A 27,637-nucleotide genomic window follows, 5' to 3' on the forward strand; every position below is an offset into this window, starting at 1 on the left:
ATAACTCGTAAACATCACTTCAAATCAAAAACACTTGTTCCAATTAAATCCAACTCTCAGAACTTATACTTTGCATCTTCAGGACTTACATTTGGACTTGCCCTTGGTTGAATTTTGATTTCATGACAAGGCATGGATATTATCCTCTAGGCTAGGATTGTCCGTCCATTAAGTTCTTATTCTTGAGCTTTTAGGATGTTCTACCAAAAAAGACTGATTTCAGTCACGAGAAAGTGAATGATGATGTTCATCCACTAGTTAAACCCAACATCTCAACTGGTTCCAAATTAATAAATTAATGACGTTCTTGATCACGTGATGATTTGTTGAAATTCTACTTTCAATTGACCTCCTTGCCAAAACCTCTCCGTCCAAACAAACAACCGCTAAGTAGTCCTGTCCACCACGCAAGAAGTTGGTTGGAAATTGGGTTAAACCAATTTAGCACTCACCAGAACCAAATCAAACAGGCCTGATCAGTGATCAGCTTCCACACGGCCCGTCAGCAATTTTTCACAAACAAATCAAATGACGTAACCACGCGGTATGCACCGCTCCGAATAATCATCCGAAAAATCCTAGCAGCTTGCTACCGACCGGCCGACCGTGTAGTGTAGTGTAACCGAACCGCATCTCTACTCTCACCTGTCCGCATCCGTAACGCGAAGAAGCAATTTGATGCTAATTAACCTACATTTCGTGGTTCGTTCTTCCTGAAAGCGAGTGAGTGAGCGCGGTCGCTGCTCCCCGCAACTCAACTCAACAGATTGAACGGAGCATCAGGGTGTGTGGTGCGGAGGAGTCCGCTACAAAACCCGCAAGAGTTTGTTGACTCTCGTTGAGCGGTTTGTGCTGTATATATGTGTGTGTACCTATATATATATATATATATTTTACAGCGGACCTGGCCGGTGGGAATTCTTTGGCGGTTGTTTAGTGCAACTGCTCTCGACTGCTGGCTGACCATTGCTCTTAACGGGGCATCGTCATCGTCGTCGTCGTCGTCGTCGTCGTTCTACTGCTGCTGCTGCCATGGAAGGATGAACAAAGAGACGTATGCGGTGATTTGCAAGAACTACCGCAGAGGCAGGCGCAGAGGAAAGAAGTAGCAACTTCAAGTCCGAAAGTGGGTCAGACGAGCGCGAGAACAGTTATCTTTCGAGCTGTGTGAGGTGGTTTCTTCCTTGGGCCAACGATCTCTCTCGCTGGGCCGTTGTTGATGTTGATGCGCACGCTTCCTTGTTGTTATTGTAGTCTGCACTCCACTCCCCGCGCGGTGGGCAAGCAGAACGATAATTGTGTTTTTAGGAAGGTGAAACTGGCTGGAGGTGATTTGAAAGTGGTTTAGTTTCTTTCCTTGGGGGATGCTGGCAGGCGATGAAGAAAGTGAAGAGTTTTACGATTATTACTCATCACGGACAACTGATGGGGTTGGGGTTGAATTCTGACGCAGAACCTGTTTTTGCGATGACTTGCAGGTTACCGTGACGAGGTATAAAGGAGGTGTGAATTTGTCCTGATTTGATGAAATGACATGGATTGCTCTGCCAACAGCTTAACCTACTTTCACTCCGAGTTATTCATAACAAGCCAGGAATCAAAGAACAGAATCGGGAGTCCGATATGAGCACATTTTGCTATAAGATTTTTTTCTGGATAGACGTTTGGCATAATGAAATCTACTGGTCTGGATAGCAATTTCAAAGTAATTCCCTCACTGAACCTGTGTGTCGAATATTTAGAGGGATGTGCTCACCAAAAAACTTGTGCTGAGTTCTAGGGGTGTGACATATACATTGTTCAAGCAAAAAAAAAAAAAAAACTGCAGGCCAATCCAAGATAAAATATCCTTTTTCTAAACGTACGCATCACTCACAAGCACTCACATAAAGGGTGTTCCACATCAAATTGCATCGCGGAAAAAAACGCTGTAGAAAATTGCCTAGTTGACCGATCCTTTTCAAACTTTCAGACAGTAAAATAAAAAGCTTTTGGCATATTTATTTCATTCAACTTCAATACCATAACCGTACGCTCGCACCTTACGCTTAACTTCACTCATAAGGTTCTGTACAACATCTGGCTGCAGCTTCTTCTGTACGGAAACCCACTTTTTCTTCATGTCTTCCTCAGATTTGACATCCTTTGGTTGCTTCCGTAGTGCCTGCTTCATAATAGCCCAGTATTTTTCGATGGGCCTTAGTTCCGGTGCGTTGAGGGGAGGGGTTTATGTCCTTGGGTACGAAAGAAGATCCGAAGCCGGCCAGAAGATAGTAGGGCTCTCGGGTTGCTTCAACAGAAGAAGCAGACGCTTCTGTAGACACTCCTTAAGGTAGATCTCTCCGTTTACAGTGCCGGTAGTCACGAACGGCGCACTCCGTTTGCCACATGAGCAGATCGCTTGCCAAATCATTTATTTCATGGCAAACTTAGAAAGTTTCTGCTTCCTTACTTCCTCCGGAACATCAAACTTGTACTGGGCGGTGAAGCTGCCGGAAGTCCGCCTTGACGTAAGTCTCATCATCCATGATGAGATAATGAGGCTTCGTCGGCATCTGGGTGTACAGTTTCCGGGCCCGTGACTATTCCCACCGTATTTTGCCGTTCGTCACGATTTGGAGCCATACGTATGCAGTGGTCCTTGGCTCTCTGAACGAAAGACTTGGATAGATTCAACTTTTTGGCCACATCCCTGTCCGAAGCGCATTGGGATTCTACTTTTTTTTTTTTTTTTTTTGTAAAGTATTGTTTATTTAGGTCTTAAATAACATATTCAAGATATTTAAAAATATATCAATCTTCTAGAGTCAAAATGAAATCTAGCTCGCCTACATCTATTCTATTATTAATATTCACATTGACAAAGTTGATGTACTTAATGAACGTTTTTAAAATTTGATTTCTTCTCGCTGTTGTCATGTTACCCAAGATTGGCCGTACAAGATCGTCGAAGCTCAGCCTCTGCCAGCCGCCGAGCGTCGTCGTCAATTTTCGCTGGATGTGTGCCCAAGCTGCAGCAACTCGAGGGCATTCGCAAAACTTATGTTGCAAAGTCTCGATTCCTACCGCACAGTGCTGACAGTTTGGGTCGTTTGCACGGCCGATGACGTTCATCAGTCTACGGTGTTCCGTCTTCTCGTTCACTAGCAGGTAAAGATCAGTACGCTGGCTCGACGATAGCCTTCTCGATGATATGTTCATCCAGATCTTTTTCCAATTGATGCCTGGATGGTTTCGTTCCACTCTGGGTAGCTCAGTTTGTTCCAAGTAGAAACGATGGATTGATGGTCACCAGCATGGTGAGATTCTGGTAATAGCCATCATATGCTAGTCGTAATTGCTCGTAGAGTCGTTGTTGTTCTGCGTTGAAAGTCCTGAAAACTTCACTTGACTTCCATCGGAAAAAAGATTTTATTTTTGGCTTCGCGCATGAGAGCCACCATGTCATCCAGCTGGGGAAATTTCTCCGTTGGCGGGTCCAAAACTGCCATCGCACTTGGAATTCCTCTAAGTTCTCGGCGGTTAAGAGGTGAGGGCGGAGGGACCAGTAACCGCGTGCTTGTTCGCGGCCAAGGTGGGGAAGGCAAATGCGCGCTGTTAGCGCTTTGTGATCCGTGAATAAGCATACGTGCGTAGCAGCACTCCGCAGATGCTCGCAAAGCCCAGCGCTGACATACATGCGGTCGAGCCTGGATGCCGCATTGTGTGTGATGTACGTGGGTGCGGGGGTTGTGGGGTACAATTTCAGCCACAGATCGTGAAGCTGTAGCTGCCGTACGGTCGCTTGGAGAGCCGGGCTTGTGTTGGAACTCGTTGAGTCGCACGGACGTAGCACGCAGTTAAAATCTCCAGCGAGGATGACGTTTTGAGTGTTGTACCGAAGGTAGTACGCGATCGTGCCGTTGAAAAATCTTTCTCTTTCCGCACGAACAACTGTCCCCGATGGCGCATATACGTTGCAGAGCGTCGTGTTTTGCACCCTCAAAGCGATGAGACGACCATCCAGGCTCTTCTCCACATGCGAGAATTGTATGTGGTCTTTCAGCGCGATTGCCGTTCCCCGCCTTGCTTGGTCCACATTGCAGATAACGTTGAAGCCAGGGATAGAGAGTTGCTCATTCTCCACCTCCTGGAGGAAAACGATATCCAGTTCCAGTGTTCGTACAAAGGTTCGAAGAGCGTCAATCTTCGTTGCGTTCGTAATATTGTTGATGTTGATGGTGGCGAGGTTGTAACTGGAGAACTCAGCCATTAGGACGGTTGGTTACTCCCATCTCGCTTGTCGTCGCAGTCGTCATCTACGCGAGGCTTCTTGCCTGGTGGTCGAGTGCGGAGATGTCTTCTGGAGCTGGATGACCCTACAGACGAATCTGTTTCGTTTCCATCGGACTTACCACTAGCAGTTTTGCGATCCACTCCGCCGCTAGCGGGGGGTTGTTGACTTGTATAGGGAGTCAACGACCCGCTGTCCGATGGGGGAATCGAAGCCGAGGTAGGGGCTAACGTGGGGAAATTCTGTTCGGTCAGAACTGGTGGTAACAGCTTCTGTTGTTGACGCTGGGGAATTTGTTTCGGTGGTGGCATGGTAACAGCTTTGGCCGAGATTGGTTCGAACCGAGGCCGGGAAGCTTGGTTCGAGGTCGTTTTAGTTAGGTTCGCAATGGGAGCTTTCACGACACGCTTGTGATCCTGATCACTAATAGAACATCCATTCTGACCGCATTTCTCCTTCCGTTCGATGCTCAGAGTTTCGTAGTAACGTTTACTCACACGACTCACTGTTGACTGCACGATTCCGAGTTGTTTCCCGATGAGAGATTTGTGGATTTTCCAGGTGCTTGCGCAAAATCAATTCGCAACGTTGCTTTTCGGGTGACGCCCAGATATGCCATATTTTTTTCTATGCAAATCCGTAGATTTATTCAAATCCACGGATATCTACGGATTTTTTTCAGACGGAGGTGATATTTTTTTTAGTTCAACGGTAATATTTTACGTTAAATGATAAATCGATGAAAGAACTTTTGAAAAACTGGGGTTGTACGCAATGGTGACGTAGGACTACGTGGTCTTATATAATAAATGTTATTTGCAGGAGCTTGTGTTTTGTGTTGGAATAGGAATTTGAGCGGGGTTCTCTCTGTTTATACTCTTTAATATGACTATGATTACCCTGAAAAGAAGCTTTTGATATGAATTTTAGTTGGGAAAGGTTCAAAAACTTAACTCTTTTGGAAAATCTTGGTAACCCTGAAAAGAGCCGATGGTAGTACAGGCATGCATACCATGATACTGTTGCACCTGTAGTTTTTGGCATACTTTTACTGATTGCTTCCCGGGGATCCTTGTTCAGCCATAGCAAGAAGTGCGCGTGAGCACTTGTACGGTGCTGAAATTCAATCGTGTCAACCAGCTTGTTGAAGTACACGCAGCACGTGACTGGATCATCATTGACCAGAGTTGCTCTTTGTAGTGCAGTCAATTCCTGGATAGGATCTGTTAAGTCATTGCCATTGTGTCCTTCTGACAATCGATGTAGGAGATTCAACAAATGGGGCCACTTCATCTCATTTGCACTGAGTATGAGGAACATTCCCAATTGTCGCATCATGGTGAACAAATTTCTCTTCCTTTGTTGCCAATACTATACTGAATTCGGTATTGATTTGAGGAAGGATAGATTTCGCTCAATGCACTGCTCCATGAATAAGGCGGTCCTTAAGGTTGACACGTGTAATGTTTGCGGTCCCCGTGCACTTAAAAGAACATTGGAAGTCTTCGGAAACTCTAAGGCGATGAACTTTCATTGTCATATACAACAAATCTAGATAAACATTTCAAAAGGTCCTATCTTCATTGATCGATTCTCTTCATCGACTTTCTCTTTCGTTAATAATTCAGCTGCAAAACCTCTCCCTTTTGTATTTGACGTTTTGAATGCTAGATAAGAACAACCTTCGTGAAACTATGTTGGAAAATTAGCGCGAAATCTGTTTGCTTAGCAGTGGTTATCAAAAGAGAAAGTCGATGAAGAGAATCGCTGAAATGTTCATCGAGAAATGTTGTGGTTTGGCCACACGCCTGTCTTGACGACTTGTCTTGGATGCCATCATGAAATATGTCACCCGAACCTCTGACTTAAATTTCCGTAGATGGCCGAAACATATGGCAGGAAAAGCTATCTCTTCGCCGTGCTCGTCGCGGGAGCGATTTCCAGACATTTGTCCTCATTCCAAAGGAGCGTTTCCTGTTGCTCAAGCAGCAATTCTCTCTCATTATCCACGGCAATGGTTTCCAGCTCAATTTGAGGATCCACTGCAGGGGTTTCAAGACCATCTATGGCGATCTGATCAATTGTGATCCCGTAGCGATGGTACAGTGGTGTCGTAATCTAATAAGACAGCCACGCTTTAACCGTAGTTTCCTTTATAAAGCCGGACAAGTACGACGACTTATGGATTACGTGCTTTTTGATGAACACGTTGAAGGCCTGATCATCATCGAGCTGACGGGGAAGAGAGCGTTGTCTCTCTTACACAACGCAAACGGTAGAACAACATTCGAGCAAAAAGAAAATTATCAAATAACTATCATATGACATATGTGATTTCGTTCTAATTCCTCAATTTGGTGTAAATGAAACCATTTCTGATCAAAAATGTTATTACTATGACATCGTTGCTTGCTATTTTCAGAATTCCAACAAGCACACCATCAGCAGCTCTTATTATGAGAAAAACGGCGACAGTCTCGTATGACAGAGCCTGTCGTATGACATTTTAGTTTGGTACTGTTATTTGATAGCTTGTTTAGCAAAGGAAGCAAAGGCAGTCGATTATCACAGAAAATGTGTCGACTACGGTGACCGCTTACAAGACTGGTCTCGGCACGACTTTTATTCGCCTTCACACGGCACCGTCTTTTTCTCTTCAAGCAAAGATTGACAGTATATTATGGGAACTTTCGGCGGAATGAAGAGATAGTACAAAGGTCACCATGTTTCATGCACAGTCTGACGTTTGCTTACTCAAAAAGTGGATAAGTGAGCAAGAAAACGGGTGACAAGTTGCAGAGGTGTATTTTACTGTATTTGTGTATTTATTTATTCTGTATATTTATATATTTATATTTATATTTATATATTTATATTATATTTATATATTTATTCTGTATTTGTATTTGTGTATTTTACAGCCACCTTGTCCACCTTCTTCGCCGCAGAAAGCCAGTTTGCCTTGAACTGCTGCTCGCCCTTAGCAGTTTTTTTGGTCTTCTTTAGGTTCCGCTTGACAATAGCCCAGTATTTCTCAATTGGGCGGAGCTCTGGCGTGTTGGGAGGGTTTTTGTCCTTGGGAACCACCTGCACGTTGTTGGCGGCGTACCACTCCATGGCCTTTTTACCGTAATGGCAAGATGCCAAATCCGGCCAAAACAGTACGGAACAACCGTGTTTCTTCAGGAAAGGCAGCAGACGTTTATTCAAACACTCTTTCACGTAAATTTCTTGGTTGACAGTTCCGGAAGCTATGAAAATGCTGCTTTTCAAGCCACAGGTACAGATGGCTTGCCAAACCAGATATTTCTTTGCGAACTTTGACAGTTTCATGTGCTTGAAAACATCTGCTACCTTTCCCCTTCCTTTTGCCGTATAAAACTCCTGTCCCGGAAGCTGCTTGTAGTCGGCTTTGACGTAGGTTTCGTCGTCCATTACCACGCAGTCAAACTTCGTCAGCATCGTCGTGTACAGCCTCCGGGATCGCGCTTTGGCCGTCGTATTTTGTTTATCATCGCGATTTGGAGTCACTACCTTCTTGTAAGTCGATAGTCCGGCTCGTTTTTTGGCTCGATGCACGGTTGTAGACGATACACCCAGCTTATTTGCGGCATCTCGGAGAGAGAGGTTAGGGTTTCGCTTGAAACTACCGGCAACTCTCTTTGTCGTCTCAGCGGCTTCCGGTTTTCGATTTCCCCCCGATCCAGACTTCCTGGCTGTCGACAAACGTTCCCCAAACACTTTAATTACATTTGTAACGGTTGATTTGGCAACTTTTAGCGATTTTGCCAACTTTGCTTGCGAGTAGCTCGGATTTTCGCGATGCGCGAGCAAAATTTTGATACGCTGCTCTTCTTGCTTGGACGGCATTTTGACAACTGAAGAGTGAATTCCAAAATCAAAATAGGAGCAACATTCTACACACATACACCTTCAAAATGAGGGGTGTTCAGGTTTTTTAAATGCAAAATTGAAAGAAATACGTCAAGTTGATATTGACCAAATTTTGACCGTATCACCCTTTAATGTCCGATCGATTCTCTTCATCGACTTCCTCTTTCGTCAATAATCTATCTATAATAATTTGAGTATGATCTACTCATATCCGTTAACATTAGTGTACTCCAAATTGAGTAAACAAAGTTGAGACTGACATGATGACGAATGGAAAACATCGACCTGAATCCGAACGATGTTGTTCCTGCCGTCAAAACAAACTTCCCGGCAAATAAACCTGACTCATATTTGAATACCGTCCACTCAAATTCGCAAAAGCGTAAGTCACTCATAGAATGAATAATTTCTGATCAAATTTGAGTAAATGTCACTCGTAATTGTCTTGCTATTTTTAATTCATTTAGAATTCTCATTAGAATCACCTTGGAATCTTTCCTAAAATTCCTTTGTAACTATATGGTCCTCAGAAATCCTTTGGAATTCTCCTTAGAAATCCCTGGACTTGTGTTCTAAATTTTACTTAAACTATCCCAGTGGCGTCGCGTCCACATGTGCAACCTGTGCACGACACAGGTGTAAATAATTAAAAAAAATGCGTTTAGATTTTTATAGATTTTATGGCCACATTATCCAGCTTTCAATGCTCGGTAATGGCGGCCTGTTTGTATGAATAAATGTATCCTTCACTGTGCTTTTTGACACTAGCTGAAGGGCGTATGTTGTTCCATTTTTGTTCCTGGGAGAGGGAAAGAGAAGGGTAAAAATCCGAACCTCCAGATAGCACAGTTTATTCATACAAACAGGCCGCCATTACCGAGCATGGAAAGCTGGATACCTGTACTTCTTTACTCCAGACCACAAGTGACCATCAATACACTTTTTTATAGTGTGGCTCAATTGAATCTTCGACTTTGGTTTGCTTCAAAATGTTTTAAATTCAGTTCGGATGGTCTGCCCTAATGCATTGATTTCTAAGCATGTCGATATCACTACAATGACAAAACTCATTAAATAGTGCACCTAAAGCGAGCTTTTTTGAGTGGCGGGTGGCAAGTTTATGAATGGTCAAATGCCTGATGTAAGCCAAGCAGACCTTCTATCATCTCTTGAAACATACCACAAATTTTCCGCAATACATGGCGGTTTGCACCACGAGTTTTAATTGAAACTTTCAGCAGTCACGCGTCAAACGGGAGCAACACGGAAACAGCAGTCTGGTACGCTTTGGACGTGTATCATACTTGCAGACCGGTATGAATGCCTGTGTGTATGGGTGCCCAAAGCGTGCATTTCTCGCTGTGCACTTGGATATCTGATTGCAGGCAAAGAGAGTAACGGAGAAAGAGAGCGCAAAAGCTCGCTCTTACTCTCGTGTCAGTTGTAAATCTCTCAATTACCGATGGTTGCACCGGTGCACCTGTCAAAACTTATGAGCTTCCCCTGGCTCATTCTGATAGTGTTGTTTTGATGAATAAAGAGTTGATTTATTCAAGTTTGCTACCCAGGGGACTTCATCAATTTTCTCTAGATTTTAACACTGTTTTGTTTCAAAAAATGTTTTCGGAAGTGTTTAACGAAAATTCTTCATTACGCTTCAGTCGAAAGATAACTCTTTGACTTCCTTCCCGAGCAAAGCTGAAGATCAAATTGAAATCAAAATTTGCTGTTATGATGTAACTTATTTTGAATACTCCAGTTGATCTTATTTTGGTTGACTTAACGGTTAACACAGCAAAAATAAGAGCAAAATTTTACACTGTTGAAGCAAACGGAAAACTAATCCTGCTTTCAATGAAATCAATTTGATTACTGATTTTGCATTCATAATGATTAACTGAATACGGGCCTGGAGTAAATGGTTACCATTCATGTTTCTCAAGTTTAGAGACTTGGGCTCCAATCTCACCCGGGCAAGTCACGAATGACCTAAAATGTGTCAAACAAATCAAATAAACAATAATCATTAGTTCAACGACAGATGAATTTCAATTAAATTTTATACAAAACGTAAACAGCAGAACTTCAAGTTAAGTTGCTTTCATTTAAAAAGTCTTGACTGCATAATGAAAGCACAATATGATATCAGACTTATGTCGCAACATTTGAAATCAAAATGAGTTTTCATTATGATAGGAACTGCACACTTTAATATCGATTTGCTTTCATTTTGTTAACCGACTTTGCTCGGGTTGTGATGAATACGAGAATTAGTTAAGTTTTGCAATTCCTCCTACTTCGGTTAACGCGAAAAGGGGCATACCAGTTTTATTTACACAAGATGATAGGCCCTCCAAATGTTACGTTAGGTATTAATAAAGAATGAAGAAGGACAATGAAGCATTTAAAAAAAAAACAAAAAGTAATATGTGATGGTAAACTATAACGAACAAAGTTTGGTGCACAGGTAAACAAATGAGGCACGCGACGCCTCTGAACTATCCTAAGAATTTAATTTAATTTTTCCTCCAGTTTTTGGAACTGTGTGTGTATTCAATCCATTTCCCACTGGCCGGTAGTGCATCTATTTTTAGGCCTGGCGATGGAAGGTGATGCTCTACTGTACATCCAACGACCCATTTCAAGAATGCCTGCTCATACACGTATATTCTGTAGTCGCCTTCATTTACAATAAGCCCCGCAAGAACACTTGGATATATAAATTGGATACACAGTTGCATCTTAAAAATCGTAACACCAGCGTGGAAAATAGACAGTGCCCTTCTCCGAATATTTTTCTTACGATCATCACTCCATTGTCGTATCGCATGTGCTCCATTTTGCTGCTCTTCCTATCGTTTTTACTTTGTTGACTCCATAGTACTGGACAATATATAGATAGATATACATTATTAGCAATGCTGTTATATATCCATTACAGTATAGCCGAGTATGGTACAACGGATGTGAAATGAGGGAACATTTAAATTTAACACGATTTAAAGTATTTTTTAGAACTATCCTCAAAATATTATCTTTTTGATATTTTTTTATGAATTCCGTTGGAGTTCTTTTCCAAATCTCCTTCAGTATACGTTTGAAATTATCGTGATATCACTCTTCAAATTATGTTTATAATTGTCTTTGAATTGAATCTACTTTAAACCTGGTATCCTCTTCAAAATTCAAATACAAGGCACTTCAGAATCACCTTGGAATTCATCTCAGAATTTTGGTCAGAGCTCCATTAGATTTTATTCAGGATTTTTTTTATAAATCCTCCTCCCTTTGAACTTACACTTCACACTTTTTACACTTTACCTTTTAAATCTATTCAAAATTTCCATAAGTTTTCTTGCCAGAATCCAATAAATAGTCTTTAAATTGTTAGATCTCTAATCACTGAAGTTTCAAAGCCTTGAACATTTTCAGGGTGAAGTCTAGGACCTTGATTTTATTTTTCAAGCTCCCACATTTTGAACACTTTCTTAGCACTGGCTTAGAAAGCTCTCAATTAACAACACTAATTGAGAGCTTTCTAAGCCAGTACCATTTTTGCATTAGTATAATTCTGTTGCAAGTACAACCATACTCTATGTCCAGGGAAGTCGAGAAATGTTTCAACCGGTAAAATCCTAGACCGGACCACGAATCGAACCCCACCGCTTCCAGCATGGTCTTGCAGGGTGGCAAGTGAACCAGGAAAACCGGGAAAAATTCGGAAATTTATTTTCACCAGGAAAAACCGGGAAAAAACCAGGAATTTCATAAGTCCACCAGGAAAATAATCTTGTTTGTATAATTTAAATAGGGTTTAAATTTTATGTACCTATGTCAAAGTTTCTTTTTATAATCAGGTCAAAACTAACTATTTTGTTCAAGTTAAATCTTTTACACAACTAAACATTGATGAACAAAATTTACCCTGAGAATTTAGTAAATATATTTTGTATTTATTTTTAATTTAATTTTTTTTCGAATCAATTGCATGTATGGTTTGTGCTTAATTGATAGCAGACTTAAGCAGTGCCGACGCGTAACTACTTTGAAGTACCTGTTCAACATGTTCAATAAAAAAGTTCTATTTCTAAAAACTTCAGATAAGGCCTTCGAACTTCATGCAAGTTCTACAAAATCCGGGAAAGTCTTACAAGTTTCAGGAAAATCCTGTGAACTACTGTGATGACCTACGACGGTCAGGAAATCTCTCCGAACCTTCAGAGAAGTTCTACAAATTTCAGAGAAGTCTTACGAACTTCAGGGAAGTCCTTTAATCTTTGGGGAATAACTACGAATTTTACAGAATTTTCTACAGATTTAATGTAACTTCTACGACATTTAGGCATTGCTTAAAACTAAAGGATAATCCTATGACACTTATGGATTTTTTCCGAACTTCAGAGAAGTCTTCAATACTCTTGGGAAGTCCTCTGAACTTAACATAGTTTTCCAAGCTCCTAAAAGTTCCTAGAACTTCTGAGAAGTCGATTGAACTACAGGTAGTCCTACGAAATTCATGGGAGCTCTTTAAACTTCAGGGCATTTCCAAGAAATTAAGGAAAGACCCACAAACTTTGGGAAAACCCATCGATATTTAAAGCCTTATGAACTTCAGGGAAGCTTTTCAAAATTTAGGGTCCTCATATATTCAGTTAAGTCCTTCAAACTTCAGGGAAGTCCTCAGATCTTCGAGAAAATTCTTCGAACTTGAAGGAACTCTTACGAACTTCTGAGAATTTCTACGAACTTCGTGGTACTTCTACGATATTTAAGAAATTCCTATGAATTTCAAAAAACTCCGAACTTCAGGGAAGTCCTAAGATCTTAAAAAAAAGTCCTTCGAATTTCGGGGAAGTCCCATGAAATTCAGGCAATACAAACTTCAAAGAAACCCTTCAGGAAATACCTTAACGCTTCAGGGAAGTTCTACGAACTTTAGGGAGTTTCTATGAACTTCAGCAGTCAGTCTTTTTAATAATAAGAGTTATTAAACCAGCGTTGTTTATGAAATCTTTTAATCATATGATTTTGAAATCATGTTGTAATCAAAATTCCGCTAAATAAGATCCTTAATCGTTGACAATTTGCGGAAAATTTAAACAAACTGGAAATCCGTAAAATTGTTAGCAGCAAAGGTTTGTTTAAAGAGTCCTCATTCATATCACACTTCGCAATTTGACCTTGAGATAAACTAGCCCGTTGGCTAAAAATCTCAATAATAAAGTTAAAAAATCACTGTTTCAAAAACAGAAATCTCAAAATTTAGGGGCTTATAGATCTCTAAATTTCAGACATTAGATCCTACTAGCTTCTTTACAGCAAACAATCAGATAATGATTTCACGGGCATTCACAAGAACCTTAATACCTATTTTGGTTTGTGAAATTCCGCATTGCGCAAACAATGATGGTACAAGGATTCACTTAATTTTTTTTTTATTAAAAATTGTTTTTTAAATACATGCTTTTTAAAACCAGGAAATTTTTAAATCATTGACCAGGAAAACCAGGAAAAAACCAGGAATTTCCAAATGGAAATTCATTTGCCACCCTGGTCTTGTTTATAGCTGCGCCTTTACCCACTAGGCCAACGGAGGTCCCTAATGTGTGATGCAGGAGGCCATGATTTTGTGGTGCAACCAATTAGGGACTGTTCATAAACTACGTAGACCATTTTTGAGAGGTTTTAGATCCCCCTGCCGTCAATTGATCATGTCGTATAAAAATAAAGAAATTGATTTAAAACCTGCGAGATTATTCAAGTGGTCATCCACATAAAGTGCTCCGGGTTGGCTTTCATTTAATTTTTCATAATGATGACTTATTTGAATGCCACCTAACCACCTCTCTAATCATTCAGTATGAAGCTCCTAATAGCTCATCATGTCTCTTAACAACTGGACAGACTGCGGCAAAACATGTAGGCCGACATCGCCGCCGCCGCCGCCGGGTAGAACCACGCATCGCGCTGTGGTGTAACAAGCTACAAAAACAACCATCAAATATACCGTTACCTGAGAGGTATTCCTAACCTATTTTCTTCAACCTGAGCGTGAGCACTAAAAAGTGCACCATTCTCAGCCCATTCGAACTGACACGGTACAGAAGCAGGCAGCAAACCCGTGTTCAGAAATGGAGAGTCTTTGGGTCAGGTTTCGGTAGAAGCTTCCCATCTTACTCCCTGGGTTGACCGTCGATCCTTACGGGGCGAGGGCGCGGGTGCTTGCGGGGGCAAAACTTATAACTTCATGAAGTGCCTTTTTGTACAGTAAATCGATAATGTGGGAAGAGTAAAAAGGTTGGGGGAGAAAGGAGCGGAGCAAGAGATTTATTTTCCTCTTCATGGTTTGCTCGTTGGTTGTTGAATTAAATTATCATCAGCAACCTGTACAACCGTGCTCACTAAAGGTAGAAGAATAAGAAAGGAATTTCGATTCGGGGAAGAAATGCCGGAGTGATTTTTAATTTCTGTTGTTTTGACCTACTTTCCGCGGCCTGAACCTGTTGGTCGTTATGTGTGCGTGCGTGTTTTTCATCTTTCTTCTTTGCTTTGGTTTATGTTTTTGCAGGTTCCTGCCGTGTAGGATCCTACAGTCGGTGACGTCACTCGATCGCGACTACCTCAAGGACAACCGGTACGACACAGTTTGTGTCATCGATGGCAGTCAGGTTCCGGCTGTGCTGGAAGGCTGCTTCGTTGCTCACAAGTCGGTCGATGAGGCTTTCGATTGCGAGACGACCTGCTTCAAGTCGGATGCTTTGAACTGTCGTGTGGTCTATGCTCCCGTGGGTAAGTTGACTGATTTCGATGATGTGCGTCGGTATGGCGAAGCCGCTGGGAATGCACTGGCTCGGGCCATCAAGGCTGGGGCTAAGCAACCGGTGTTAGTTGTCCCGAGCAGCAAGGATTTTGTAGAGGCCGATTTGGTGTCGGTTCTTGGAGCGTTGGCAAAGCTGTACGTTCCACTGCAACTGCGCGAGGATGTTCCGGAGAAGAAACAACGATTTGAACAGGTAGGATTCTATCACCCCGATCAAGCCAAGTTGGCAAAGATCATGAAGGAAGCAAGAACTTTCGAAGCTGGTCGATTCGTCGCTCGGGATATTGGAGGTGGGGATCCAGAACGAATGGCACCCCCACGAGTAGAGCAATATGTGTCCGATGGGTTGTTTGATAAGAATCTTATCTTCAAATCCGTGATTTCCGATCATGCAATAATGGTAAAGGAATATCCGCTATTTGCCGCCGTAAATCGAGCGGCAGTGAGCGTTCCACGTCACCAGGGACGATTGATCTTCTTAGAGTACAAGTCGAACAGTCCCCCGAAGAAGACATTGATCCTGGTCGGTAAGGGAGTTACCTACGATACCGGTGGTGCCGACATCAAAGCTGGAGGTATAATGGCCGGCATGAGCAGAGATAAATGTGGAGCAGCTGCCGTGGGCGGTTTCATGAAGGTTGTGGAACAGATGCAACCACAGGGAGTGCATGTGATTGGCGTTATGTGCATGGTGCGTAACTCTGTTGGCGAGGAATGCTACGTGTCGGATGAGATGATCACATCGAGAGCCGGAGTTCGGGTGCGCGTTGGCAATACCGACGCCGAGGGGCGCATGGCCATGGCTGACGCTCTCTGTCAGATGAAGGAGCGTGTCATCGCGGAGAACTTGCCAGATGCACATCTGTTTACGATTGCTACCCTGACCGGTCATGCGGTGCTGGCCGTAGGAAATCTCTCGATCGTAATGGACAATGGACCGGCCAGGGCTGCCGGACATGGGCTACGTTTGCAGGAGGAGGGAGAGAAAATTGGTGATCCGTTCGAGATTTCCATCCTGAGGAAGGAAGACTTTGACCTGCACTCGGGCAAGTGCTACGGAGAAGACGTGCTGCAGGCCAACAATCTGCCGTCCAGCAGGACCCCCAGAGGTCATCAGGTAATGTGTTGCTAACGATTGGTTATGTTTGGAGTTTGCGAGCACGGATTTTTTTTTAAATACTTTTTTGTGAAAATTGAGCTTGTGGCATCATCCTTCGAGTTCATCCGAACGACACAAGTTCATTTTCGCAAGTGAGATGTTTTCGCTAGTGTGTTATTTACTGAGCAGGGAAGCAACAATATTGCCAAATGACAAGTAATCAACGAGTCAAATAATTAAAGCTATTTCAGATCTTCTTCTTCGCATTTCAAGCTTATTGCTTATCGCATTTTAATTTATATTACGTGTGTTAAACTTAGTGTTCTAGAAGCACTTCCACAGTTAATAATTGAGAGCTTTCGATGACTGCACCATTTTTGAATTAGTATAATTTTGTGAGGCAAGTACAATCATGCTCTATTATGCCCAGGGATGTCGAGAAATTTACCAAACCGAAAAAATCCTAGACCGGACCGGGAATCGAACACAGCCACCTCCCGCATGGTCTTGCTTTGTAGCTGCGCCTTTACCGACTGAGCTAAGGAAGGCCTCCGAGCTATTTCAGATGTGGCAAGCAATAATGATATAACCCTCTTGCGTTTTTTCATGAAAAACTCGCTATGCAAATAAGACGATGCTCGGTAGATTAGTGGTTACCTTGCCTGCTTACTGAGCAGAACGTTGGGAGTTCAATCCCAGATCCGCCTCCTTTCATCGTATTGGTCACTTTGCCTGATTATATCTATCCACTTAAATTTTTGGTTGCCAAATCATAAACGAATCGTATATATGCGAGTAATAGCCATGTATACCGGATATTCTCGGTTCTCCAAATCGTTCTGGAGTTCAGTTGGTTTGTTCTACTATATCAACCAAGACTGTAATAATTTATGTAGTATCGAATATGTCCAAACAGATTCAAAGTGTCTATGTGGATCGTGCCCGACCTAATCATTATGGAGATCAGATTTTTTCTACTAGATCACCCAAGATTAATGCAATATCTGTAGTATCGAAATATGTCCAAACAAATTTGCAGTGTCTATGTGGATCTTGCCAACCTATTTCCGTGTATGCCAAATGTTCTAGGATTTCCAAATCGATATTTCGATACTACATATATTACTCGGTCTTTACTGATCTAGTAAAACAAATCATCTGAACTGCTGGACGATTTGGCGAACCTGATATTTCGATAATAAAGACATTGTCCCGATCTCGATTAATCCAGTAGATCAAATTATCTGAACGCCAGAACGATTTGAAGAACCTTGAACATCTGGATTACTCGGAGATACATCATTCATGATAACATATACACTTTGAATCTGATTGGACATTTTTCGATACTACAGACATTATGCAGTCTTGGTTGATCTAGTAGAACAAATCAACTGATGTTCTGGACGATTTGAAAACCTATAATTTCCGGTACACATAGTAATAAGTCGCGCATGATCCATAACGTCACATATATACGATTCGGTTATGATTTGACGACGAAAATTGCTAGGCTCATATTAGAAATAAAAAAAATATCATGAAAATGTCTCACCATTGGACAGACCCCAAGGAATATCCGTGTAAATACAGAACCGCGACGTGACCAACAAGTGTGACTTATGAAACTCAGGTAATTGCTCGATTAGCAGGGTGTCTGGTTTGAATCGGTAAAAAAATTGCGAAAACTAGAGCCAATTTAACTACAACACTTAGGAAAGAAAAATACGTTAGAAACCCAAAGGTTATTTTTCAAGAAAATTTGCATTTCAAATGAAAATGCATTATTTTTTTTAAAATAATTTTTCATCAAATCTCATAATGTAAGGGTGTTTCATTATGTTCACTAACTGCTCAGAATTTATACTATACATAAATAACTGATACAATGTTATTGAAAAAAAAAATTCAAAGGTTACAAACGATACTCCTTTTTCTCATTCGGTAAAGGCGCAGCTAAAAAGCAAGTCCATGCTGGAGGCGGCTGAGTTCGATTCCCGTCCTGTCTATTATTGGAAAATTTCTCTATTTCCTTGGGCATAGGATGGTACAGACATAGAAAGCTCTCAATTAAAATGTGAAAGTACTTCAAAGAACACTAAGTTTAGAGCAGGCAAAAATCTAATATGCTATAAGCAATAAGCTTGAAATGCCAATCCTACTTCTATACAAATGCTATTTTTAGGCAGTACAAACAGTTTTTTTTTTGTCGCGGATTAGTATTTGAAGTCGCGGATTTCTTATGAGAAATCGCGGATTTCGCGGATCAAATTTAGAAAATCTTGTAACAGCCCTGGAATGTATGAAATGTATTCAAAGAGTACGTCTGTTTCACATACAACATAATAGGTTATGTTGTATATACGTACAATAAAACATTCTAATAATTCCAATTGAAAACACCTCAAAGAATACTAAAGTGAAGCGAAAAGTACGTGTTATTCATTTTATGATTTGATACCAGATTTCGACCCGTGAAATCCTAATTTCGCCCACCGCTGGAACCAGTTTTCGCCTACCCTAGAAATTTACTTCGTTTTAAAGTATTGAGCGATTTAAAAGTACAAGAGTTATAGGTAGTGTTGAGTACAAGTGACCAAAGCACAATTAAATATGTGTTTTTTTTTTAATTTGAGTCAAACAAATAGATCAATATATGAATCATCAAATTCACTTCATGTACAGTGGGTCATCCAAGTAAAATATCATCAAAATTCGATTGGTTTCAATTATTCCGAGAGAGAATAGTTCTCTTCTTCTTCAAAGCTTTCTTCTCTTCCTGCTGCTTCTTTTTTGGTTTATTCACCACTTTTCGTCCTTCGCGCACCTTCTCTCTGTTCTCTTTCTCTTCCTCCAAGCGCTTCTTCTCTTCAGTGGACCCTACACGATTACTTTTATTGACATTAATCGTATTGTCAATACATTCTATATTGACGTCAATATATCGAGATTGACAATATTTCTGAACTCACATCATCAATATTATTGTCAATAATTCCCCTTCGCGTCATTATATTGATGCGTGTGGGGTTTGCTTTCCTCCCTTTAGCAAACCCCACACGCATCAATATATTGACGCGAAGGGGAATTATTGACAATAATATTGATGATGTGAATTCAGAAATATTGTCAAGCTCGATGTATTGACGTCAATATAGAATGTATTGACAATACGATTATTGTCAATAAAAGCAATCGTGTAGGGTCCACTTTTCGGTAAACTCACGAATAAAATCGTCCGATGTCAAAACGTGTCAAGCGTTCCTTCAAAGACGGCTGTTGTATTCTTGAGGCGTTTTTTCCAACATGTCAATAAACTCCACGTTGGTTGCAGGAGCATATGACGTTGCCGCATTGATATTCAAGCTGAGCCGGACTTCCTCGTTATTGCAATTTTCTAGAGCTTCTATTGTTTCTGGTACAGCGGCATGTAGAACTTGAAAGATTTCATACAGAACTTCTTCTTCGTGATTGTTGAATACGATGAAATCATCTTTGAATTGTTTAATCCTTGGCGATCGGATAGCTGAAGCGCATTGTTCAAGTGCAAGTCAGTTGTTGTAGATGGAACAATACTCAATACTCCTCATGATCAGCTGCTGTGGCCATACACTTGGAGTAATCAATGGCATTGTAATCCCAAGGATAGATACCAGAAGCTTTGAATCCATGTTTAATGCTTGTGGTTGTTAAAGAGTGGCACAAAGAGTTCTGGAGAACAACTGCAAAGTTCTTCAATGTAATTTTACGAAGGGGATCCTCAGTTCGAAATCTCTTTACTGCTTTCGGCCAACCATTCTTCAATGGTTTGAATGCCGATACATCGGCAGGTTGTATTATCCTTGTAACGTTTGGGTGTAGAGCTACAAGCGTAATCCCCATATCCCGGCACATTTTTGAGGTATCCAGATTAATATGTAATGGATGTCATCCATCCATTAACCGACTTGGCAATACCCCATGAAGGGGTGACAGACCTAACTACCTCTTGCGGAATTTCTTGTACGGGTATATGATGGTAGGTGGTACAGTTTATCCTGACGCATGGAATGTGAGCATAATGGTTACGTTGAGTTTGCTGCTGTTCCTTTCAACAAAATACACATTCGTACTTCTCCGCAATGCCAGCACGGCCCTAGATTTTGGATTCAGCTGGAAACTTGTCTCATCTCCGTTTAGGATTCTTCGTGGATCATCCAGAACATGCATGAGCTCCTTTTCTGTGAAGTACGTTTTTTACTTAACGCAACGAGGATATGATGTCGTGTGGAGAAATCTTCGCGCTGGCGTTTGTGACGAATTCCGGAGTTCTCAGTTTCACTTTCGATCGACGCTACAAGAACAGTTTGAGCCATTTTTTTTCCTGAAAATAATAACATACGGGAAATGGCTCTAATGTTGGCATATGGATCTAAGATAGGGATTATCGCTAAAAATCCCCTGCGCTTTGGTCAGAGAGCGTATAGAGCATCGTTGCGCCAATTTGGTCGTGGCACATTTCGAGTATGAGAGAATGATTGCAGTTTGCTCAAAAGTGCCTGAGTAAAATGCAAGTATTTTCGATGATTACCCGTAGTTGTTACAGTGAAGATATACACCCTAATTCTCGTTTATGTCTGGACGTGTTTGCCATACAAAAACATTTTTATTTGATTTTGTGTGGTGGATGGGTTTCGGGCGTGGACGGGCATATGGATGATAATATTAAGTTTACGTTAGGATAACGTTGAAAAATTGATAAATGTTTCGCTTCAGTTTGAGAAGCACTTCAATTACCGTGCAGGCGCGGTGTGTTGGCAGGGTCCAATATTGGACAGTTTAATGTTTATAAAGTACCATCAGTTAAAATTGTAATTTTGAGCTTTATCTCTATACATTCTTAGGTGTTTCTTAGTAGATTATCATGTTGGTGTACACTGATTCAAAGAGTAAATGGTATTAACATTGAGCTGTCCGTAGTTGGGCGTTGTTGAACTTGTGTTACTTGCACAACATTTCATGTGAGTACCAAAGTAACACAAAATAACTTTAAATGTAGGTTCAGAGTGAGACAATGCCACTGAGATATAGTTAGTTGGGTATTCAGATGAAACTATTACTTTAAAAAACTAATCGTTGCTGTATCTCTTTTTCGTTTGCATGTAACACTGTCATATTACTAACCACATTGAACGTTCAGTCCGAGTGGTGAGCGAACCTGAAGAAGAAGAAGAAGAAGGATGAGTGGTACCATGACCCCCTTCTCGGAACGAGTGTATTGTTAATGGACCTGGTCTACGATTCAAAGTTGGATTCTGTGGTTATAAGTATCACATACACTCAGGTCTTTTTTTACACGGGGGATACGGTCCGTGTAAAAAAAAACCGTGTAAAAAAAACCTACGAGATTTTGATTTTTCGCATGCTTAAATGTTTTTAAAAAATCGGATTTTGATGCCATTTGTAATTAAAGCATGATATGGTCCATATAGACATATTTTAAAAATTTCTGTATTTACACCAAAAAATGTGATTTTTTTTTAAGTATGCCATTCGATTACAAATAGCTTGAAACGGATAATGTGGTTGGAATCAAGTCGATAGGTTGTATCGTTGTCGAGAAATCGTTAAAAACGTACCGTGTAAATCGTGGAAAACCGTGTAAAAAAAACCGTGTAAAAAAAAACCGCGTAAAAAAAACCGTGTAAAAAAATACTTCAGTGTATAAGGTAAAATGGGTAGCGTCATCTTTATCGAAATATAATTATTATTGACAATAACCATAACTAGATGATATGCAAATTTATACGATAGGTACGATACGATCAACGTTTTTTAAACATGCGCATTCAATCGTGACGGCATCTAATTCTGCATTTTAAGCCTACCCAACCCTCTTCCTTTCTACAATCCCTGAGCAGCTAGTTCACCATAAGTGTACCTCGCAGAACTTTTTTAACCCCCATGGGTAAAGATGCTGTGTTGCTCACTCCTCTCCCCTTCCCTGGTGTATTATGGATGGTGTGAATATTCACATCGGTGACATGGCCCCTGACCCCCTTGTACATCATAAAATGAAAATGAAAATGAAAAAGATCGCTAAAAATCTGTTATTTATCAATTTTATCTAGATGAACGCGTCATTGGGACGGCACTAATGGATATTTTTGGTCGCGATTGAAAATTTATTCGATTGCTGAATTTATGTACGGGCCCAAATTAGGGGCATTTAGGCCGACATTGCATTCATTTCCCCTATGTAAAAGAGATATCTACTGAGGATAATTTTCATTATAAACCTGGACGGTTATTGATGAACGGATTATTCCGCGGGCTCTAATCGAGGAAGTGTTTGCAACATATCTTTAGTGACTGATACACCTATGCGTTGACTGTCGAAGATCTAAAGTTCCAGTTCGTCCTCTTCTTCTTCTGTCAGTACCGACATAGGTCCGGAATGACAGCTCTGCCGTTCCTTCTTCTTTAGGCGAGAGCGGATGTTGGTCCTCGGAACTCCGCAACCTTTGGCTGCTGCATTCACGCCCATCTCCTTGTCACGAACTTTCCAAACGGCGGCAGAAATTTCTTTCTCCGAATATGAAGTAAGGTATTTCTTAACTCGTTCCTATATTAAATGTTCAATGTTCCTAATTTATCCCTAATGATCTATTGTATAGTATGCTTACCATTTTTTGAGTGGAAAATCGACTTAATCGGAAATTTTTTTGACAACACACGAATCAAAAACTGGTGCCGAACAAAAAACCAAAACAATGTATTGCAGTTTGCTCAGGGCAAAATATGGGTCGAGGACTTAAATCAAGAACCAATGTTCGTCTTTTCTTTCTAATAAGTAAATTGAATAAATGTTGGGATCTCACCAAAAACACCGTTTCCTTTACAAATTTAAGATGAGTCTGTTAATATAGACGAAATAACAATTGAATATATTTTAGTTTTTGGTGAATTTTGTTAAAATTAATTTCCGTCGTTTCTAACGATCTTAATAGTAGAAATACACTCAGGATAACACAGGTTTGGTAGCAGGTCACTTTTTAGTGACTTGGTCACTATTTTGAAGCCAGTCACTAAAAAGTCTCTTTTTACACCAAAAAGTCATTAAAAGTCACTATTTCCCTAAAAATAGTCACTAAACTCACTTTTTCACTAATAAAATAGAGTAAAATTTAAAATATCAACAAAATGTTTAAATTGAGTACTTGGCATTAAGAGAGTCTACAGTAGTTTTAACAAAATATACATATCTGTTGAAAAAATTACAATTTTAACAAGGGTGACCAGTGAACCACAAAACTTTAGAACACCAGGAAAACTATTGGGAAATGCCTTAAATTTCGATTAAAAATCGGAGAAAATATACCTCCTTTCCCAGAAAATAAATTGTAAACTTTGGAAACTTTCCAAAGGTATTTGTCTGTGATAGATTTTCAAAAGTCTTAAGATGATTAAGAACTTAAAAAAAAAAACTAAGAGAATTTTACACGATTCTAGGGATGACACAAAGATATATCAGAGAAGAATGGTAAAGTACAGACTACAGAAGTCTCATGTAAAATTAAGTACTCTGAGGACCGATTTCTGCATCTCCGCTTAAATCTTAAGCCAGGTTTACGTATATAGTTATACCTAAGTGCATTTAACGAGAGTTCTGAGAAGAATTCTATGATGTTTGGATGAGGATTCCAGGTCAAATTCTAATAAGAATTCAAAATTTGTTCCGAAATTCCAAAAGATTTCTTAAGAGATCGAAATAAATTCCGAGAATTTCAATGAAATCGAATTTTATAGGTTCAATCTCGAATGAATTCTAAGAAGAGCTTCAATGTTATTTTGTGATAGATTTTTGTTTTGAGAATTCTGAGGAAATACTATTGGAATTCTAAGAAGAATACGAATTGTTTTTCCAATTGAATGCAGAGGAAAAGTCCAAGATTATTCTAAGTAGAATTTTATGAAATTTCTGAGGTTAATTGCATTGAAATTCTAAGGAGAATTCAAATAAATTTAAAATGGATTTATGGCAGGAGCCTTCAGGGAGTTCCTAGGAGAATCAATAAAAAATCGGAAAATGAGCTTTAACTAATCATGCGTGAATTTAACGATTGACATAGTCGGAGATGCTTAACGTCAAATATCAGACTTAAAGTGGAGATTTTATACTATAGATGAGGAGATTAAATTATCAAGTTGAAAGTTCCGTTGTAGTAGGGGAAACGCTTCTATAGTAGCGGTACGTTAGAAGCGTTTGGTTCCTATAGTTTTGTTTGGAAACTCAATACACAACTATAGAAACCTAACGCGTCTAACGTACCGCAACTATAGTAGCGTTTACCCTACGGCAGTGTAAAAATTGTATATACAAAGTAGAAAGCGAGCAAAGGACAATTTCAATTACATGTTATCTCAAGATTAACCTTCCTAATCCATTAGAGAAAAAATACAAATGTTTCCAGGCCAAAAATGACCCCAAGGCACTAGGAAGGTTAAAGGGGACTCAAATCTCCAGTAACTGCGTTTTCAACTTCAAATCAATCTAAACAAAAGTTTAAAAAAGCACCAAATTAATGATAAAAATCAGTTCTAGAGGAAGAAGGGACACAGTGAAACAGGGCATAGAGAGCTTCCTGTGCTTTAGCCTTGACTTTCTTATGGGTCGAAACAAAATAATTGGTCATTTAGGATTACAATGGTGATGTTGAACCTACTACCAATTACTTTGTTTCGAACAAATAGAGGTTTGAGGGTAGAGTGCGGGATGCTCATTATACCCCACCTGTTCACTATGCCCCTCTTACCCGTACTTATTCTTGAGCTTTGAGCTGTGAAAAATTGATACATTTTTTGTGAATACCAATAATAAAGCTATTAGTGCTGGCCATATCGCCGCCACATCAGTGATATATATTATCATTAATATCAAGATTTCGAGAAAACGAGTTGATTACGTGTCCCCAAGGATCAAGTGTGTCCAGTTTCCCTTAAACTAGAAGGCGACGTTAACAAAAAAAAAAAAAAAATATCGCAAAATCAGCCCATTTCTGTTGCTTGGCAATTTAATCTTAATGAAATCAGTCGATTTATGGTGTTAACAGTTCTCTGAGTCGCGATAGCCGCCCGTTTTCAAAGATCATCGCCACACTGATTCATGTAGCATAATCTTACTCTTTGCTAAATTCGCTGCTCGTAAATTAAAACACAAATTTTCACACCTCAATTCTAACATATTTTTTCCTCTATTCCCACCCCCACAGAGTCCGGCTGCATTCATGATGCTGTCCACCGGTCTGGACAAGCATGGGCTCAAATCGGACCGTCCGATCAAGTACTCCCATCTCGATATAGCTGGCAGTGCCGGTGACATTCCGGACCCACCGACCGGGGCCCCAATTTTGGCTCTGGCCCGAGCTCACTTGCATTAAGCAATATATCCACTTAAATTCATCACGTAAGTAGCGGAACACACCGATACGCAATGTGCTTGTCACTTTTTCTTCAAATTTGTCGCTAGCCGTGCGACGCAAAAATCCAGTTATCTTGTACTTATTGAGCAAAGCCAAAAAAAATCATCACAGTAAAATAAAATAAAGAGAGCATTTTTGTTTACCAACACCGAACGAACCAGGAACTTTACTTCGTGATCCGAACTGTCCGTCCGATGTGCGCAGATCGTGGAGGGTTGAACGAACTCTCGGGGCGGAACTCCCCGCCACTGTGGCTGACAAAACAGTAGCTGGTTACAACTACCTACGCTACACCTAGGTTCAGGGAAAAAAAAAGGTGCATTGAACTTCAAACGTTCACCACTGTTGCTGAGCTGCTTCTGTTGGCTTGTGGCTTCGACCGGCAGAGCTGAGTGCCGTTCGGTGTATACTAATGCAAAGAGAAAGAGCCACTTTCACCAGCATCAATCTGCTTTATTTCCGCTACACACAATATTTTATTTCGCCTGTTTTTTCGAGCAGTTTAAGTCTGCACGAACTGCCTATCTACCTACCTAAGCTCGTCGAACTGAACTCGGAGCATACAATAGGCTCGTCCCGGGTTTGCGCGATTTCGATTTCGTGGGCAACACTCCCCCAATATACCCACGGCTTCTCGGGGAAAAATCAAAAGTTGTTTTCGTGCGCTAACGGAACTGTTGTTCGTCTTTAAACATTTTCCGTGTTCCTTCTTTGATGCACTTTTCTGCGACTAAGAACCGAAGGGAAGAAAATTGACCCTTCGATGATTACAATATGCGCTGGGATGGGATGAGAGCGAAGAACCAGGGATGGGATAAGTTAGAAAGATCATGCTCTTCTAGCTTTCGATCTCCGTTAGTTTTTAAGTTCGAGGTACCTATCGCTAGGCCCAGGGTCCGCTAGAGAAGCTTGGCGGCAGCAGCGGTTCTTTGTGTGATTGCTCCGGGAACCGTTACCGTGCGATTTGCGATTATTCCCTAGCCATCAGCTGGCTGCTTTATTCTGCGTTCTGGCGAGTCAGGGCTTCGAAAGGGTGAAGGTGCAGGGGGGATCAAGAACTTGTATACAATGCGGAAGCGTAATGCTGTCTGGTTCTTTGACTAGATTAAACTGCAACTGCAGAGACGAAATGAGCGAGAGCAACGTTCTCAGGCGGGAAACGGAACGAAGAAGTGATGTAACAACCACCAGATTAATGCAATTATTGTTCGTAATGATGGAGCGGGAAGCAGAATGGAGGAAATTTGCATTCAGAACGTTGAACTCGAAAGTTTTCCCTCTGGTTGGCACAGTGGATAGTAGACTGATGCAAAATTTGTAATTTTTGCTCCACGATGCTAAAATGGTTCCAAACCAAATCCTGAGCATACCTTAAAAATTTGAACTCATTTGAGTAAAAACTGACTGTACACAAAGTATTTGATGTTTATATGGAAATTTCCATGGGAAAAACGAACTTTTTGTTCAAGTAATTCTAACAATATTGCTCTACAAAAAAGAGTGTTTGCTGTGCTTGTATGAAATTCAAGCTTTAACTTAACTGAAGACCACTTTCCGATTAAATGTAAGATACAAAAGTTATTAATTATTCAAGTCTAATCTGATTATGCTCAATCAACTGCTCACCAGTCAAAATTGATGTTTCTGGCACACGTCACAAAAATCATGACAACCATGTCACACTGCACAATACAGTGTTGCTCACAAACTAGCTGCTAAATCATGTCATAAGATTGAAATTCTTTTGAATATTTTTTTTTTAATTTGGCGTTTGGCTAGACAACAGTCTCCAGCAAAGTTTGTAGCTGAGATAATTTCCTACAATAGGAGATATTGATCTCTTTTATCAGAGGAATGTGGAAAAAAGTTAGAAGGCAATGATCAAAAAGTTTGATTTTCTCATGGTAAATTTCATATAAATCTACATACAGTTTGTGCACAGTTGTTGGGCGGATGATCAGGACCCAATTTGAAACCATCTGAGCACTGTGGAGCGGAAAAATACAAATTTTGCATCAGTCTAGTGGACAGTAACGTGGGAACGGGTTTGGTTTTGTTTTGTAAGAAGTGGTCAAAACATAAGCATGATA

General features: G+C 40.6%; 1 protein-coding gene and 1 pseudogene across 2 annotated transcripts in view; one reads left to right on the forward strand and one right to left on the reverse strand.

The window, feature by feature from the left end:
• Dip-B (Dipeptidase B) overlaps nucleotides 1-25,652 on the forward strand; it is a 57,013-nt gene extending 31,361 nt beyond the window's left edge. For both annotated transcript variants that reach the window (XM_065221010.1, XM_065221020.1), the window contains exons 3-4: nucleotides 14,736-16,104; nucleotides 25,338-25,652. In XM_065221010.1, the coding sequence (XP_065077082.1) occupies nucleotides 14,736-16,104; nucleotides 25,338-25,505 (1,537 nt within the window). In that variant the 3' untranslated portion in view covers nucleotides 25,506-25,652. The remainder of the gene's footprint in view (nucleotides 1-14,735; nucleotides 16,105-25,337) is intronic.
• Nucleotides 18,812-20,430, reverse strand: LOC135700237 (uncharacterized; annotated as a pseudogene).
• Nucleotides 25,653-27,637: the final 1,985 nt, after the last annotated feature.

Source organism: Ochlerotatus camptorhynchus, unplaced genomic scaffold (genome assembly GCF_037179485.1).
Source record: "Ochlerotatus camptorhynchus isolate MF236.1 unplaced genomic scaffold, CSIRO-AGI_Acam_v1.1 ptg000011l, whole genome shotgun sequence".
NCBI lineage: Eukaryota > Metazoa > Arthropoda > Insecta > Diptera > Culicidae > Ochlerotatus > Ochlerotatus camptorhynchus.